The following is a 20,032-nucleotide window of genomic DNA, read 5'->3' as shown; positions in this document are numbered from 1 at the left end:
AACGGCACGGGCCAGAAAGCAAACATTAGCCCGCTTTACAAAAATCACCCCCTTCCCCTCCTCGAGAAAACGAGAGTTTTTTCAAAGGGCAACAGCGTGTAAAAGTAAACATATAAACTCAACAAGGGCACGCACTGACTTTGATGGCTCTTTTTGTCTCCCTGAAAATACCATAACAATATAGAGAAGGCCACATATGCATTTTTAACGAGGGAAAATATTTGCTCTAGGCCAGAGCTGCCAGCCCTCTTCCTGGATATCTACCGTCCCGTGGCTTTTCAGTCCAACCCCAATTTAACACACCTGATTCGACTAATTAGCTGCTCAACAAGACCTTAACTAGCTGAATCAGATATGCTAAATTAAGGTTGGACTGAAAACCTACAGGACAGTAGATCTCCAGGAAGAGGGTTGGGCAGCCCTGCTCTAGGCGATGGGTCGGTTATATAGGCCTATCTATCAGATGCGAGGTCAGGAAGAAAAATAAATATAATTCTCAATATATGTATAATTGTATCATTTCTAGCTTAAAACTGCATGCAAATGATTTGTGTAACTCCAATTTAAATTAAGAATGCAATTTTACATTTCACAATTATTATTAGCATTATTATTAGACTATTATTAGACCTAATTTCCTTGCTAGATCGAGTTAGATCTAATATGGCGTGTTGATAAGCACTGAAACCAGAATCACCATGATCTGAACAGTTCCTCTTTAGACTACAGGGAGGGAGAGGTGGTTTGACCCGCTGAGTAAAATAAAATATCAGCATCTGCGTAACCCAAGACAGACCAGCTTTGTCAAAAAATAGAATCAGCTGTCAATCAGGCCCCATTGATTGCGGGCTGGTGCTACGTCTGTTTAATCTCTCATCAATCTTAATTTATACCAGTATGACAATGAGAAGGCCGCTCGAGGGAGCAACGTGTAAACTCTTGCCGCTCCTGCCCCGCTTTCCACGTGTGCAGAAGCATTGTATTTGCAGATGTGCCGCGCGGCAGAAAGGGGCTTCAGAGCCCGGCTTGATTTCCCCAAAGCACCCACGTCTTTCCGAAACGGATGGCTATGGAATAAACAGATATGTTCATTTGTTGCAGTCTCCCCCTCCCTCCCCCGTAGCCCTCCGAGCATTGTGAGCATTAGCATGTAATCCGGGCGCGAAATAACATTTTTCAATCACTGCCGTGGAGACATTCAATTTCACCTGGTGTTGTTCAGACAGACAGCTGCCTGTACTGGGACGCTGCCTCCTGTCTGTCTGTCTAGTCAGAGGAGTAGGAGACCCACATGACAATTTTCACTTCATTTCAGAATCCATGTCACTTTACTATGCATGGAATCTCCCCTTAACCCTATTGTCATCGTTGGCGTTGTGTTTTCATATAATTGCGCTCTGAGCGCATTTATATTAGTCTACAGTGGGTGAACAAGTTATAGTGGAAAGCCACGATGTGGGGAAATTGAGGATTATATAGGATGCAATCCGATTAATAACTTAACTAACAGGCCTGTAGGAGTTCCAGGTATAGGGAGCCACATTTACACTTTTATGGGTGTCTGATAATGGATTTAAAGTGGATAAGAAATTGGACAGCAACGTCATTTTATGTGTTTGAGTCTTGTTAACGGCAAGGCCTACAGTCGATTTGATCTCAGCCTATACTATTTATTCGACATGGATTCATATAGGAAAACTGCACATTTAGAGCAATCATAAACAACTAAAGACACAGAACATGTTTACGGTCCATAGTGCTATTCTAAAATGTGAAAATAATACCGGTTAGCTAAAAGCCGTGCACATATACGCTATGCCCAATCATAAAATAGGCCCACATGGGATGTATGTGTCAAAATATCGCACTTATCATGAGTACATATTTGCGATTTTCATTTAACATAAAGGAAGTCAGACGTAGGCTCCAAAATAGAAATTAACCTCGAGGCCAAAACATTTAGACAAAATGCACAGTTCACTTCTTCAATTATAGGCCTATTCTCAACCTGTCAATGATAAAAAATAAAAAACTATGAATCATATTACACAAGCGTGTTGGTACTTTTGTACTATCATTTCATTACAAACAAAAATGCGCTTTGCTTTGAGATATGTGAACTTGTAAACAAGCGCCAATATGACATGTTTGTGTGTGTTATTGTCCTCTCCTCCCCCAAAGCCAGAGCATCATGAGACTCCAGGGGTAATGGGAGGCGCTGGGGAGGTTAACCGTTCGGGAGCCCCGTTAGCCCCGTTATCCCCGTTAGCCTCAAAGTACCCGTAGCAGCACCCGCACGCGTTAGCAATGGAGACGCTTTAATTAAAGGCGGGAGGGGGAGAATTCAACTAACGTGCGTTCCCAGCCCCATCTAGATGATGCGCGCTGGGACATGGAAACGGATGAGCAGCATGCGGTACCTGTTAGGTTCTCCAATTCCTTCTCCTCCAAGGATGATAGAGTGTCATCGTCGCCATCCAACAATATCTCACTCTCAGAGTTCTGATTTCCCATCGCGTGACTTCTGATGGATTGTTTGCCTTTGAGGATATCTTCCTCCGGAGCTGAAAGAAGAAAAGCATTTTAAACCGCCATCCAAACGTAATTGTGTTTTTACCAAGTTACTTTTCTGTACAGAGGTTAGTATCCTAACAAGAAACGTTTGAAATATATAGACAGAAAATACGCTGCTATTCTGGGCTATGTTTAATGATAGTTTACTATATCACAGAATGACAGATGTAATATTAAAAAGATCACTGAAAATGCATGGCTATATAACCTATTCATATTGTAGCATATTTAATTTATCAATAATTCGTACTACGAAAGTAAAGTGAATATTCAAATGTCAATATAAATATTTATTGAGTTGAGTTGTCTATTTTGCCAGAAATGTCTTTAATTATTTAGGCTAAGTCTTGACGTTTTGCATTGCATTCCAGAAAGGATTCGAAATTAAATTGGTCAAAAGTATTTTAAGATTTGACAAAATAGCATGAATAAGTCTGATAAAAATTAAATAATGCTATAATTATGATAAAGGAATAGTTTATAACTCAAGTGCACATTCAGATGCAACATGGATCTAATGCTAATATGATTCTTAGTACAATGAAAACTCCATGCGAAAAATAACATCAACATAAAGATGCTCAAGCTGATGGAAACATCAAAACTAGGTTATAAAACCATGATAGAAAACTGGCAACAATTTTAAGTAGAACTTCATGCAATTTTCATATGTTATTGTAAAATTTGTCAAGTTATCATAGAGCCATAAACCCAGTTGGAACACTAGCAATGACTCTTGGGAGCCTTCGGGGTTATTGTGAACATGAAAGGTTACGTTAACAAATCGGACTCTCATCTTATAAAGCTATTTTCCAATGGCGTTGTGCCAACGCAGGCTAGCTATACCCACATGGCAGCGGGAGTGAGGTTACAATGTCAAAGCGCGACATTGTATCGACTTGTCTTTACTGTATTACCTGAATGGCACTAATCTAATAGTCCAAATCCAACTTTTTTATTTAATTGATACCCAGGCAATAACGTGTATTTCAGTATTTCTAATGCAGATATACAACATTGTATGTAAAGTATAAAATGTACTGATAAGAAAATATACAATTCACTGTTAAAAACCCAATTTGCCCTTACAAGTCATCAAAACAAAAAATGATTCTGGTCAAACCCAATATCCAGAAACATGAGCCAAAGATATTACAACAAAGCAAAAGAGCCTCCAAAGCTTACTGCCTTTCCTTTTTTATTTAAACTTAACATGACTTGAGGTTCCAAAAGGATTTAAGAGAAACAGTAATCTGCAAACATTTACAGAACCCTCATCATGCAGGCCCTTGGTGTGTGTGTGTGTGAGAGAGAATGTGTGTGTGAATGACAGAAAAAGAGAGAGAGAGAGTGTGTGTGTGTGTTACACTCAACATGGTTTCTTTGCACTCCACTCCAAAACCACTGGACAGTGACCCAGTGGCCCCTCCAATCTCTCTGAGCAGCATCACCTGACGGGGTTAGACCCTAAGATAATTAGCATTTTCTCAACATCACAAACTATAATATATGGACTCCAAAACTGCTGAGAGAGAGCAGAGAGAGAGAGAGAGAGAGAGAGAGAGAGAGAGAGAGAGAGAGAGAGACAAGAGAGAGACAAGAGAGAGCAGAGAGAGAGCAGAGAGAGACCCGAGAGAGACCGAGAGAGACCAGAGAGAGAGCAGAGAGAGAGCAGAGAGAGAGCAGAGAGAGACCGAGAGAGAGCAGAGAGAGAGCAGAGAGAGAGCAGAGAGAGAGCAGAGAGAGAGCAGAGAGAGAGAGCAGAGAGAGGCTGAGAGAGAGAGAGAGAGAGCAGAGAGAGCTGAGAGAGAGAGAGAGAGCAAAGAGAGCAGAGAGAGAGAGCAGAGAGAGAGAGCAGAGAGAGAAAGAGAGAGCAGAGAGAGAAAGATAGAGCTGAGAGAGAAAGAGTGAGAGAGAGCAGAGTGAGAGACAGGGAGCTGAGAGAGAGCGAGTCTAAGAGAGCTGAGAAATCTCATGTCATGGAAAATATGCAGCTCAATGATATTTAGACTGGTCTTCCTGTAATTAAGTCTCCCCGGAGGATTCTTTAGTTAGCGGCACTGAAATTACTACCAGCTCTCTAATACATACCACATGCTACAATAGTATAGTATATTCACACCGTCCAAGTGAACTGACTGGACAGACCGATGGGCCGGGACGACTTTCTCTTACTGACAGGAGTGAGATGAAAAAGGCAGACATGTGTATTTGAACTTCTGTACATTCCGCCATAAACATGCTCACTAAGTCTCACCCTGGGAAGACCACAATACTCAACACACTAGCATATGGATGTGGAAGGGTCTTGGGTTGTGTTACAACTAAGAAGAAAACACTACTGTGACTACTACTGCTACTATATCAACTTACTAGTTTGCCAATAAATGTTACTAATAGGATGTGAATGATTTACTTGTTAGTTGTGAATAGTATTATCAGAATTGGTCATGTTAGATTGTCTATTGTGTGCAAATGAAATTCTACAAACATTGTGCTGCTTTCGAAACTACTTTGTAAATAAATATAAAACAGCCAGGAGAAGTTAAGAAAATAAAAACTCAATTATTAGATTGTACTTCTGATACATGTATCCCAATATTACATAATGACATAAAATAAAATATAGTATTCTTGAAAACATAATTGATATGATGTATATTTTTGATATATGACATATGTACAGAGAAGTGTTCTGAATGCATGTGTGTGTTTATGATCAAATGTGGGAGTGTGTATCAAACAATTAAAATCCATTTAACGCCATTTCAACGTAAAAGTGAAGCAACCCAAGCACAGTCAAAACTAAACGGCAGTGAAAAGTCTAAACATTTCATTTAAAAAAACGCAATGGATATTAGGCTATGTCTTAGCAAAATATTCAAAGACAAACACATTTAACATGTCCTTCAGCTGAAGCAATGTCTCTGTCAACTGTTGTCTATGTTACTTAGAATTATAAACTGGGTGGTTCGAGCCCTGAATGCCGATTGGCTGAAAGCCGTGGTATATCAGAACGTATACAACAGGTATGACAAAACATTTATTTTTACTGTTCTAATTACGTTGGTAACCAGTTTATAATAGCAGTAAGGCGCCTCAGGGGTTTGTGATATATGGCCAATATACCACGGCTAAGGGCTGTATCCAGGCAGTCCGTGTTGCGTTGTGCTTAAGAACAGCTGTTAGCCGTGGTATATTGGCCATATACCACACCCCCTCAGGCCTTAATGCTTAAATATGAAGTCTCAGTGAGTGTGAATGTCTGGCGTTTTGTGGATGTATTATAAATCCTTGACAAATAATTCTGAATAAAACACATACACATTTTACAACATATAACAAGTGACAACACAAGCGTTTCTGAAATAAGCCGGTATGCCACATAAACAAAATACCCATCAGGTCATGTCACCTAACCCATTCATTGAGATGGAACAGGGGGCACAAACGTGAATAAAACCTGTTTACATTACACTTTCAGGCCCCATTGTTTCTCTATCCAGAGGTTCAAAATTCAAATGCTACGTTCACGCTATATTAAAGACATGCTACGTTCACGCTATATTAAAGACATGCTACGTTCACGCTATATTAAAGACATGCTACGTTCACGCTATAGTAAAGACATGCTACGTTCACGCTATATTAAAGACATGCTATGTTCACACTATAGTAAAGACATGCTACGTTCACGCTATACTAAAGACATGCTACGTTCATGCTATACTAAAGACATGCTACGTTCACGCTATATTAAAGACATGCTAAGTTCACGCTATACTAAAGACATGCTACGTTGAGGCCCTATTGCCAGAGGTTCAAAATGCTAATTCATATGCTTACATTACTGAAGCTCAAGGCATGCTTGGTCAAGAGCAATTAAATTGTCAGAATTAACAAATGTGTTTTTAACGAGACCATGTCAGGAGCTGGAGTCATGAGGCGAGTATTGATCTGCTGAACAGAGACATTAGTCTTCAAGTATTTACTCTGCCAGCCACCTCTCCTCCAGCCTCCCTCCACAGCCCTCCCTTCACCCAGGGCAGGACCAAATCAATCCCCAGAAAGGATGTATCTTTCCAGCCATAAATACATAACTAGCCCCCTCACCGACCCAACCAGCCTGACCGCCACGCGTCTGCAGGCCGGCTGGGGCTCTCAGAGTGGAAATGGTCCTCAAGGTTCTTGGCTGAGTATGAATGATCACAGTTGTATAGAATCTAAGGATTGTCCATGGCCTAAATACAGGAATGTTTTCCTCCTACATAGCTTACATAAAAAAAGATGCCATTTAGGAAAGGGTTTACTTATACTTTGTAAAATGCAGAAGTTGTGATGAGTAAGGTATCGGTAACAAACAATGCACTTTTTTTGCTAAATAAATTGACAGGAATACAATACTTTTTAAAATCCCAATTTTTGTATTTTTATTTTTTATTCTCTTACCGGTTAAATATGACTAATTTCTATTCTTGAGTGTGTTTTCATGACTTGAAAAGTGTTGCCATCACTCTAGTAGCTGGAAACAAATGTTAAATGCAGATGTGCTCATGCACTAAATGTTTTCATTGGGGAAAGAGGAGGGTTCTCTCTCTATTTTCCCTGTTTCATGGGACCAGAATAATTACAGCCAGATATGACCTCTGTTCCCTGTTTGAAAACTCACGACTGCACTCTCGCCTTGCGCTCCACTTCCGTTACAAATGTCGGGTCGATGAAAACAACAAGAAAGGTTACATCAGAAAATGGACGCCGCAGTCAGGCCTCAAGTCAAAGAGATATTTGAATGATATGTTCTTTCCCCAAATGCAGCAGGGTAGCGTGTGTGTGTGTGTGTGTGCATACGCAACTAACAGGACAATACTCTGTAGAGCTATTACCAAGACTGGCTGGTGGCTATTTTCACTACAGTAGTGACTTTTAAAACAAAACACACCCTATATGGCAGAATATGTCCTCCATATGTTGATGAATATATCCATAGCATGTTTTATATTGACTTATTGATGATGCCCCCTACTAGAGCAGTAAGTCAGAGTGATGGAGAGGGGAGAACAATTACAAGTCACCAACTGACGCTTCAACGATCATATGCCTTCATAATCAGTTCTTCATTGTACTAAAATTGTAAGATGGCGCCAACAGACGGTCGCCTTGTGTCTAGCCCCTACTCAACATTCATTGTTGAGGGAGAGCATGTCAGCAAGCATCAGTGTTTACACCTGCTGTATCCTGTGTTCGTGACCAAATAAAAACTCTGATGATTTGAAACGATCTAACATAAAGGGATGAAGGGAAAGAGAATGAGAGAAAAGTAAAAAGAGAATTAGGGAGACACACAAAGAGAAAAAAGAGAAAGAGAAAGATAGAGAAGAGAAAAACCTAGAGAGCGAGCGAGAGAAAGAGAGCGAGAGTGAGAAAGAGCGAGAAAGTAACAGAGAGAGAAAGAGAGTATCAGAGTAACAGAGAGAAGGACCACTGGTCCTCAGGTCCCTCCACCCTCATCTCCACACCACAGACATTACACCCGTCCCTGGTCCCAGCCGGGCCCACGAGGATGCTGGGATTGCCAGACGCTTATTGCTTTTAGATCACATTCTTATTGACTTCTGTCACGGCGGCCGTTTGTCAAGAGGACTGATGTCACCTTTTGGGGGGGGGGGGGGGGGGGGGGTACTACCTCCATCCCTGTGACATATTGGAGACATTTTCGGGCCAGAAACAGGCCGTTATTGTGGAGTGCAATAGGTTAAGCCGGTAAAAACCAACAGGCCTAGACAGGCACGGCCCTGATCGCTAACCCTGGTGTGACTGGGAATACGGTCTTTAGTGTCTTAGCAGAAGCTAGGGATTAGGCTCTACTCTGGGGACTCCTGCTCCTACTTGGCCAATGAATGTGGTAGATGACTAAAACCTTTCTTCACACTGTGCCGACCAGAACCGTACTGTGCTGGCTCGGACATTTCCTTTTCACGTTGTATATTCCAGCATGGTTGCAGCAACCAGGCCAGCCCAGCACAGCTTGGCTTAGTGGTGTGAAAATAGTAGTATACGTTGCTCCCTAGTTATTATCCAAGATATGCAGGATAACGTTTTAGCAGAAACTAGGGATTAGGGCCTACTCCGGGGAAAACGTCACTCCTACTCTAACGCTAGAGAACATGTGTCCTACGGCCAATGTGGTTAATGGCTTCTACGTTTCCTCCAACCTAGTTATCGCTAAGAATGAGACGGTGACTATTGAACTGTTGGTTCACTATGGTTTAGTTGTCCTCATTGGAAGTTCAACAGAAATCGGGGTTCAACACTTTCCATAAACGCCTTAAAAACAGAATCTGCACCTGTTGTTTTTAAAGCAAGTACAGGGAAACGAAAGGATCAATTGAAACCCAATTCCAGTGCTGGTGGTAAAAGGTAAATCAATACTGTTGGTTTTATCGATACCTCTGTCTTCTAGGTAATACAATGGTATTGATGTCACCGTTTCCTTTTAAACAGAACACGATCCTTGACTTGCTTTTACCACATGGTACGGTTGAGATATTGGTCAAGAGCAACCAAGCTAGTTTTGGTTTCTCTCTGCAACACACACAAACAAGACGTACTGTGTATTTAATAGTCCTGATATTTCCAAAATGATTAATTACACCTAAACTAATTAGCCCTCATATAATATTCACCTTCAAAGAAATACCTAATTATGCCCGTGAAAGATAATGTATCTGTGTTTGGTGACCTTTAGCCAATTAAGATTTGACATCATAAAGAGGCAGGTTTGTTAATGGGCATCAACACCGTTGGTCCTCCTCACCTGGCTCTCTTTATGAACATAATGACATCTCTGAGCTGATCAAACTGAATGCATGTGATTCTGGCACTGTAGCTTCAGTGTTCTTTTATTAATCAAATCAAGTACAAGTCATCCCCTGAGAATGTGGGAATGTTGTGCATGATGCCATGACTGGGAATTTAAAGCAGGGAAAGTAACATGGAACAAAGGTAGTTGAGGTGGGATAACGACTGGGATTGAAGTGATTTATATTTGTATCATTGTACAGCTACAATACTTACCTACCTAGCCTAAATCAACATTCCCTCTTTAAATTAGTGAGCCCATATTATTTGAATTGCTGCTATACTTGGTGTCAAATTAAATATTCAAGAGAAAAATGAAGATGGAAAGAACGGAAGATCCCAACTGCTGCTTTCTATCAACAAGTCAAATGATAATGCATCATGGGAAAATGGGGAGAAGACCAACCAAAGGGCTTGGTGCTTAGGAGTCAGGGAGGCTTGACATATTACTTACCATTAATGCCAGGCACCACTGTCATGCAAGAGCAAAGAAAAGGAAACAAACACATTTCACATTGCTACCACTGAAGGTTCATGCCAACTCAGACATTAAATAACTGAAAGGGGAGAAATTCTAAGTAAAAGTTTTAGGATCCAGGAAGGGACAGGATGTGAGTGTGTGAGGGCCTATTGGAACACTGCGTACTAACATAGCTAACACTAATGGGGAGGAAAGTTAAACAGTTAACTGTGTAAACTCTTTAATTCAAATTAGGGTGTGGTTTTTCTTATTTTTTTTTTACTGTTTCTTGTGGTACAATAAAACACTTATGGCAACTGTAGTGCTAATCTTTATTGCCGTGGACCTGCTGCCACAGGCAGGCACAGACACTCACGGAGGGTGTGAGCAAAGGACGCTGGGTATTGAGCGAGGAGGGCTGACTGACCGTGTTCGGCTGCAGCTTTGAGCGTGGCCTTTGAGTGAGTGGATCCGAAGGGGTTCCTGACGAAGCGCCGGCGCCGCCTCAAGTCGTCCTCCCAGTAGTCGAGGCGCCAGAACTCCCGAGGACGGCTGCAGGGGAACAGAGGTAGCACATGTGTTAGCAATTACAGAACAGCGTGGTGGTTGCCTATAGCCCCAGTCACAGTGCAGAGTAGCGAGGCCAGCAGCAGCATAAAGACGGCCTTGTTTTGCTATGCTGGGTGTCTTCTTTTTTCCCCCATCACACAACAAAAAGAACACAGTAGATAGACTACCTAAAACCCTGACCTTGAAAATAACAATATTTTCTCTCTCTGGTGAAATGAGCACTAAATACATTATGGTGGAATGAGCAGCTGACAGAGTGATCAGTTTCCCCACACTCCGATGTGCTCCCATTCCAGGCTCATTTGGGACCCAGCAGGGCACCTCGGCTCTAGCCTCTCTACCCGGGTAGCAGGCGAGTGCCCGGGCTGGTCCCAAAACACCATTACAAAAACAGGGAAGCGGGAGAGGGGGATGGCATTACCAATATTAATCAATGTCCACAGGCCTCTGTCATCTTTCTTCCCAATTTGCACCTCCTCCTTTACCCAGGTCTGGTCAGTAGTAAATCATTCAGACTAAAGTTCTGTCCCAAATAGCACCCTATTCCCTATGGGCCCTGGTCAAAAGTAGTGCACTAAATAGGGAGCCATTTTGGACACATACCCAATCTCAGGGACTTGGAAAGTGTTAACTTTTAATGAAGAGTCACAACCACCACACAGTTGTTGTGTACATATAGGCAATAAAATATTACAACTCAAAAAGGGATTTAATTTAAATTATATTTAAAAAATATTAATTACTTTTCTTTAGGCACATCACACACAGCATAAGGAGGAAATACATTTCTTCCCAACATTAGTGAGGTGTTTTTTTCCCACCCACCCCTATTGAAAAAAGCTTGCCTAATCTAAATAACTAATTTACTGCTCGAGAAGAAATAGCTGGTAATTTGTCAAACTAAATTACGCCAAATGTGTTCCATATTGCGCGTATTATGAGGGAATGTTTTCGGCATTTAGAAATGAAAACACAAGGGAAGAACACAACATAATCTCTCTAGCTCAGTAGGGGGGAACGGAGGCCAGACACTTCCCTTCCTCACCTATGAGCTGGGTTCACATATTACATTTACTATTAAAGCACTGAGAAAAACAAGTGGTCTAAGACATGTGCATGCGTGTATTTGGGTTATTCTTAAGGTTGCATTAGGGTTGGTGTGGCTTCAGCCTCTAAACAGCTCTCAGTGTATTGATTTATAGAAGCATGGTGAGATAGAAATCTGGAAACACACGGTGCTGCGTCAGAAGGGTGAAGAAGTATTCGTGCGCAACAATTTTGAGTCTCATGGGTCTGAATACTTATGTAAATAAGGTATCTGTTTTTTTGTAGTAATAAATTTGCAAAAATGTCTAAAAACCTGTTTTTGCTTTGTCATTATAGGTATTGTGTGTAGATTGACGAGGGGAAAAAACCAATTAAATCAACTTTAGAATAAGGCTGTAACGCGTGTAAAAAGTCAAGGGGTCTGAATAGTTTCTGAATGCACTGTAAGTCAGTACGTCCACGGTGCTACGGGAGAAGTGTTCTAGTATAACAGGGCCTATTCCACCTGGCTATATCAATCAGGACGATAGCACCAGAAGCAGCCTCTAGACCAGGGGTGTCAAACATACGGCCCGCGGGCCGGAACCGGCCCCCAAGGAGGTTCGATCAGGCCCGCAGGATAATTTGAAAGTGGAAAAAATGCATAAAAGACATGGAATTAATATTTTTAATTCGCTGCAATTCATGGATTATCCGCTAAGGGGTGCACTCTTTCCATCAGAGTAGAAGACAAGCCGCATCACTGAGACAGACTGAAAACAGCAGACGGTATCAATGCGCCATCTGCTGCTTGTTACGACGTTGTTAATACCTTGGTCTCTACCTCTCCGCTACACCCTCATTAGCCAAAATGTCGTTATCCAAACGGAGAAAAGTAGATAAGGAGTGTAGAATTTTCAAAGAAAAATGGACCACGTCCTATTTATTTACAGAGATGCACGGAAAACCTTCGTGCTTGGTGTGTTTGCAACAAGTTTCGGTATTGAAGGAATATAATATTCGACGCCACTACGAGACTCATCACAGCGAAAAATATGACGGCTTGCAAGGACAACTGAGAAGAGATAAGATTAACGAATTGCTGGCGGGTCTGAGGAAACAGCAGTCAACTTTCATCCAGAGCCGAGAAGTCAGTGAAGCAGCGGTAAAAGCCAGCTACCTAATTGCTAGCGAAATAGCATTAGCATCGAAGCCGTATTCCGACGGTGACTTTGTTAAACGATGCATGATGAAGGCGGCTGAAACAAAAATGCGTTCAAGGCTCACAAACAAGCACTTAAATGACATTCTGAAAGTGACAGCTAGTCAGGACATGACACCTGGTGTTGATGCACTTGTACAGGCCAAAAGATGCCAAGTTTCAGGAACAAATACAAGTCCAGACTAGACTAACACCTTTAAAATGCTGCCTTAGATACTGTTTGCATTGAAAGAATACAGCTCTGTGAAGATGAATCCTTACTGTGGTGATTTAAAAAATGTGCACTTTAATGTTAGTCAGCAGCTTCAAAACAAAAGTTGTGTGATGGAATTCTACTGTTCATACAACTCCATAAATTTTCAGTATGTATTGTATGTGTATGTATGTTTCATGTATGAAGTTTACAGATTTACAGGACAGGCGAACACTTTCTTCATTACACATTTAAAATCACTCTCCTTAGTTTGTAAGGTGTACGCAGGGATTACATTTAGATTTTATATGCGTATGTGTAAGTGGTTTAAAAATTCCTTTCTTTAAAAGTCTCATTCAATCTTAAAGTGCATTACTATATTTTTCAGTACCAATTAAAGTTTTGTGCCTTTGTACAATCAGTGGGATCAGTTGCAATGCATATTTGTGAATGATAAAAGTAAATTGCACATTTGTCTAAGGAAATATGAGGTGTTTCATGAAATGTTTTGTAAAAGGATAGTTCATTAAATTTCAATATTTTCCTAATGTTCTTGTGCTTCTTTACACCAAAACAAAGGAAAGACATGATATTTTGGTTATTTATAGCAGAGTATGGTATAATTTTAATGGTCCGGCCCACTTGACATCTCCCTAGGCCGTATGTGGCCCACGATGCGAAATGAGTTTGACACCCCTGCTCTAGACAGACAGCTCTTTTATGTCCTGATATTTCACTGGCTGTCTGCATATACAGTACGTTAATCCAACAACGTACAATATCAAAATGAAGGGGGTCGCAGAGTCTAAATAGCAAGCGAACGTAATCCACATGAGAACGGTGAGGCGAAGAGGCAACGCTGTAGGGAAAAGAGGAAACAATAGCACAACACTGGAACATATAGTCAAACACATTTATAGCTTGAACACCAAATGAGTGTTGACATCAGACCTTGGCGAGGTGGAGTGAGATGTGTGTCAGTGTCAGCGGAGGTACGAGGGAGAACCAGAACCCTCTGTGTGTGTGTGTGTGTGTGTGTGTGTGTGTGTGTGTGTGTGTGTGTGTGTGTGTGTGTGTGTGTGTGTGTGTGTGTGTGTGTGTGTGTGTGTGTGTGTGTGTGTGTGTGTGTGTGCGTGCACATGGTTATGCATTAGGGCTGTGAATTTCCAGGGACCTCACCATACGACATTATCACGATACTTAGGTGCCAATCCGATATGTATTACAATTCTATATCGCAATTTTATTGCGATTTGATGTTCCAAACATATTGCTCACCATATGTCTGCTGCAGAGAGACAAGAGAGAGAGCCATGAGAACACGAGTCTTGATCAGTCAGAAAAATAAATGTGCTGAAAACATATTGGCTCCCTATTTTAAAAAGAAGATGGAGAACAAGCTATGAGGGAAAATCCCAGAGTTTTGGAGCAGGTACAGCCAACTAGCGCACAAATAATATTGCAATATTGTCAAAGCAATACCATACATCGTCAAAAAATAATATCCGATATGTAACTATTGATTCCCCCCATCACTATTACGCATGTGAATGTACTTGTGTGTCTGTACGTCCATGTGTGTGTGAGCGTGTGTCTGCATGCATGCATGTATACGCGTGTGTGTATTGGAGCTAGTTTGTTTGATCTGGTCTTGACTGCTGCTGTAGCTGCTCCAGTCAGGAGCCCGGGGCTCCCCACAAAGCTTCAGGCCAACACCAATGATTACACGGGGCCTCTAAAAGGGGAGGGGCTTTACACAAGAAAATAAATACAATTTCGAGCCAGGTGCTTTAAGACGCTCTATGAAAGCCATTAATTACTTGATGTATCTGAATGAATGAAAAAGAAATCCTTCTCTTTCTTTCCTTCTCTCTCACACTCTCTCTGTATCTTCATATCTCTCTGTCGTTCCCTTTCCCCCTCTCTCTCTTTTTATATCTCTCTCTCTCAGCCTCTGGTCTTTTCTGGAGAGAAATAGAGAAAGAGACTGTCTTCAGCTCCCGTGTTTGTGTAAAGCCGAGGCAGTTTATAAGAGACGCATGGGGGAATAGCAGACAGCACAACTATTAAATATTTTACAGGCAAACATTCTAAAGCACATAAGCAAAGAGAAGATGTCAAGGATCTCTCATTAAAAATGTATTTCGCTACTAAGGAGCTTGAAGACGTGATGAGGAAACGGTGGAAGAGAAGAAGGGAAGGAGGAGGGATGGAGTAGTAGGTGGAGAGGACGAGTCTCTCTGGTGTTCAGAGGAAATGAAACAGAAACACAGGGCAGAAACTAAAAAGGTCCCACATTATAATAACGCTCCTGTTTGTTGAGGGCTTAGTGTGAACGTGGGTGTGAGGATACACAAGAGCGGAAAAGAGGGAATGCATTTACATTTTTGTCATTTAGGAGATGCTCTTATCCAGAGTGACTTACAGGAGCAAATAGGGTTAAGTGCCTTGCTCAAGGGCACATCAACAGATTTTTCCTCCGAGATGGCCCGGAGATTCGAACCAGCCCCCTTTCGGTTATAGGCCCAATGCTCTTACCCGCTAGGCTACTTACTTCATGAATACATTTGAGACCACAAGTGTGCGTGTTATACCTGTGTGTGTGTGTGTGTGTTATGTCTGTGTGTGTTATGTCTGTGTGTGTGTGTGTGTATGTGTGTGTGTGTATGTGTGTGTGTGTGTGTGTGTTATACCTGTGTGTGTGTGCTTGTGTTATGCCTGTGTGTGTATCTGTGTGTGCTAGCAGACATTGGAGTGTGTGAGTCTCCATCCAGCAGACAGAATGTGCAGGACCTGATTTCCCTCCTGTCACAAAGGGCCCAGGCCTTGTTGCTGTGTGATAGTCTCCCTACCCTAATTACCACTTCATCATCCTGCCTCACACAGCATTCATCTAGGAAAATGATTATCAAGCCAGTCTCACACTCACACACTCACACACACACACACACACACACACTTCATCCTCTTACAAGGAGGTTTCCTCCACATCCATCAGTGGGAGGACGTATTCGGTAGTGGGGAGTAATTAGTCGCAGTGTTATGGAACGATCTCCACCGCTTGCCGTGTCGTGAGCGGCACCACAACCAGGTTCCTAATGAAGGGTCTTGGATGGGCTTCCGCCCGCCGTCCACCCCAGTACCTTGCCATCTCCGTCGCCAATCAATCCCCCACGGAGAACGCCACTGTATCACGTCGGGAAAAACGATGTGACACGCGCCGTGCATGTGTACGCTGAGAGAGTTTCTACAAAGATGATAAATAATTCAGGGCTCGTCCATCGTGTGACGGGCTGCGCTGGCAGAATAACGGCAGCACCCATTCTTCAAGATGACAACAATTAAAATGACAAAAGGCCAGCGCCGCGGCCTTTTACACAAACCACTTGTGTAATTAGTAATTACTTTACTCATAAAGGCCTCGCTCATTAGAGCCTACTGGGGAGCGTCTGTTGTCTTAGACGGAGTGTGTGTGTGTGTGTGCCTACGCAAGTGTGTGTGCACATGCAAGTGTGTGTGTGTACAGTGCCTTCAGTATTAATACTCTCCTGAAATTTCACATTTTGTTGCGTTACATCCTGAATTCAAAATGGATGAAAAAATTCTTATTTTAACCCGTCTACACAGAATACCCCATACTGACTAAATGAAAACATTATTTTTGACATTGAAATACAGAAATATCTCATTTAAATAAGTATTCACACCTCAGTCATTGCATGTTAGAATAACCTTTGGCAGTGATTACAGTCGTGAGTCTTTTTGGGTAAGTCTCTAAGAGCTTTGCACCCCTGGCCTGTGCAATATTTGCTCGTTATTATTTTGAAAACTCTTCAAGCTCTGTCAAGTTTGTAGTTGATCATTGCTAGACAACCATTTTCAAATCTTTCCATAGATTTTCAAGCCGATTTAAGTAAAAACTGTAACTAGGGCACTCCGGAACATTCCATGTCGTCTTGGTAAGCAACTCCAGTGTATATTTGGCCTTGTGTTTTAGGTTATTGTCCTGCTGAAAGGTGAATTGTCTCCCAGTGTGTGTCGGAAAGCAGACTGAACCAGGTTTTCTTCTAGGAGTTGCCTGTGCTTAGCTCTATTTTGTTTCTTTTTATCCTGAAAAACTCCTTCGTCCTTGTCGATGACAAGCATACCCATAACATGATGCAACCACCCCCATGCTTGAAAATATGAGGAGTGGTACTCAGTGATGTGTTGGATTTGCCCCAAACATAAGGCTTTGTATTCAGGACATAAAGTACATTTCTTTGCCACATTTTTTGCAGTATTACTTTAGTGCCTTGTTGCAAACAGGATGCATGTTTTGGAATATTTGTATTCTGTACAGGCTTCCTTTTCACTATGTCATTTAGCTTAGTATTGTGGAGTAACTACAATGTTTTATCCTATCACAGCCAACTTGGTAACTGTTTTAAAGTCACATTTTGGCCTCACGGTGAAAACTCGAAGTGTTTTCTTTCCTCTCCTGCAACTGAGTTAGGAAGGACACCTGTATCTGTGTAGTGACTGGGTGTATTGATACACCATCCAAAGGGTCATTAATAACTTCACCATGCTACAGGGGGATATTCAATGTCTGCTTTGTTATTTTTATTTCTACCCATCTACCAATAGGTGTCCTTCTTTGCGAGGCATTGGAAAACCTCCCTGGTCTTTGTGGTTGAATCTGTGTTTGAAATTCACTGCTCGACTGAGGGACCTTACAGATATTGTATGGGTGGCGTACAGAGATAATGTAGTAATTTTAAAATTATGTTAAATAGTGTTTAACAGTCCATGTGACATGTTAAACACATTTTTACTCCTGAACTTATTTAGGCTTGCCATAACAATGGGGTTGAATAATTATTGAGTCGAGACATTTCAACTTTATTTATTTATTTTTTATTTATTTTTTTACTAACAAAAAATAAGAGGAAAATTTGTCAAATATATATATATTTTCAGGCTGTAACACAACAAAATGTGGAAAAAGGGGTGTGAATGCTTTCTGAAGGCTCTGTATATGTATGTATGTATGTATGTATGTATGTATGTATGTATGTATGTATGTATGTATGTATGTATGTATGTATGTATGTATGTATGTATGTATGTATGTATGTATGTATGTATGTATGTATGTATGTATGTATGTATGTATGTATGTATGTATGTATGTATGCATGTATGTGTGTATGTATGTATGTGTGTGTATGTGTATAAATATATATATATATGTACATGTGTATGTGTGTACACGTATTTACGTGTGTAACTATGTTTGTGTGTGTTAAGGAGCCCTTAGCAGAGTGCTGGATCCCTCTAAATGCTGTTTAATGTAGACCACATTGACGACCGATGAGAAAGCGGGCCAATAAGACATTTATGTGAGGTAATAAAATATAATAGTTTTTTTCTGTGTGGCAGTAAATGTAAGTTTACCAACATTAGAAGACGATCTCAGCCTCTCTCCTTTTGTGTGTGTGTGTCTGTGTTGCTTTCACTAATGAATAAATGGGTGCAAGCAAAAAAAACATCACTATGTGCAATAAATCAAAACACCATAGCATTAACAGACTGTGGAAAGAGGTTTTACACAACCTTTAAAACTTTAAAGCCAACTAAATTGTCTGTTTGCATCAAAACAGAACACGGTCCAATTGGACTTGGCATGGGGAGGGTGACATAATAAACAAATAGTTTAATTGTAGCCAAGTGTTCAGTGATCGGCAGCTCAGTGAGGGCTGGCTTGAAGTCCAGGATTAATGAATCGCTTAGTTGGACAGACAGACGGACTGGAGCTTTGGAAGGAGTGGAAGACGGACAGACGACTATGTTCTCTAACAGTAGTCTGTCCACTAGCCAGGACTTCCTGTGTATCGCCACAGAGGACAACACAGGGTAAACAGGGAGTAAACTACACACAGAGACATCTAGCTAAGAGACTGGGTATCTAAGTATGGCCTAGTACTGAACACAAGTGCATTGCTATGTGTGCCGGGTAGGCCGAAGAAAAGAGGCCTGGAACCATGGGAAATATGCCGTTCCTGATGTCCAATTTCTTATTCAGTATGCACTACCCTTGGACTGTTTCTACATGCATTTACTGTAGGCCTGTGTCTTATTTAAAAAAACATCAAATAACATTAGTCCTTCAAATATGTATTTTATGGAGGCCCACCATAGAAGAAATACAATCGTTTATAATATCCACTTATGGTTTTAAATGTTTGTTACCATAGAAACCCAAGGTTCAGTGCAGCCGTTTTCATCTCAATACCAAATCATTTCTGGGTAACAATAAGTACCTTGCTGTGATTGTTTTACATTAAAATGGTAAAAAATAAATAGCTTAGCAAAGAGTAATTTATCAAGAAGTTTGCTAGGACTCTCTGGGAGTGGTCTGAGTGGGAAACTGAAAACCCGCTGTTATTGGCAGATTTTCCTGTTATTGGCACAGGAAAATCACGTTTTTGACTACAATGGGCCTTTAATAAATGATACATTCATGAACTTGTATTATACTGAATAAGCATGCAGTTATTGACTTATGTTTATAAATGAGACAAAGAAATGACAGTTAATGACTAAAATGCCACTACTCACATATAATGAATACTATTTAAGCACTTAAATCAATCAATACACCATGGCATGCAATTACATTGATTTAAGTTTGACATTCATGTGCACTAACAGTTTGTGATTAGTTGATTTATTCTTATTTGATCAAATAATGTACACTCAAAAACAGAGAAAATACATCGACTTTGAAACGCTATCTATGGAAGTACAGAGGACAAAGACATTAACCTCAATTAATTAATTTATGACAAATAAATAAATGGGAATTTAAGGCGTTGTGTATGAGAGCCAATATCGCTTATCTCCCCCTCTCAAACCTCAAACACGGGCAGTTAAAACATGGTAATAGATTCTCTCTGGAAGCCACTGAAACTTTGATAGCACTCTTATTTCAATGCCCAAATTGTTCTTTTTCTGACAAGGACAAACGATAGTCATCCATCAAGATCCAATCAGACCCCGCCAAACAGGAGCAGGATGCTTCGCCCAAGCTCTTAAATGCTATTTGTGTTGCCTTTGCAATTTCTTTATTTTGGGGGGACGATAT

At 41.0% G+C, this 20,032-nt stretch overlaps 1 protein-coding gene across 1 annotated transcript in view; it reads right to left on the bottom strand.

The window, feature by feature from the left end:
* Positions 1–20,032, bottom strand: part of LOC120034741 (lipopolysaccharide-responsive and beige-like anchor protein) — a 244,439-nt gene that overhangs the window by 98,460 nt on the left and 125,947 nt on the right. The window contains exons 36-37 of the mRNA XM_038981345.1: positions 10,320–10,444; positions 2,421–2,564 (exon numbers count right to left, since the gene is read on the bottom strand). Of these exons, the coding sequence (XP_038837273.1) occupies positions 2,421–2,564; positions 10,320–10,444 (269 nt within the window). The remainder of the gene's footprint in view (positions 1–2,420; positions 2,565–10,319; positions 10,445–20,032) is intronic.

This window comes from Salvelinus namaycush, chromosome 42 (assembly GCF_016432855.1).
Source record: "Salvelinus namaycush isolate Seneca chromosome 42, SaNama_1.0, whole genome shotgun sequence".
Lineage (NCBI taxonomy): Eukaryota > Metazoa > Chordata > Actinopteri > Salmoniformes > Salmonidae > Salvelinus > Salvelinus namaycush.
Note: the sequence above shows the minus strand (reverse complement) of the source record. Positions and strands in the feature narration are given on the sequence as shown.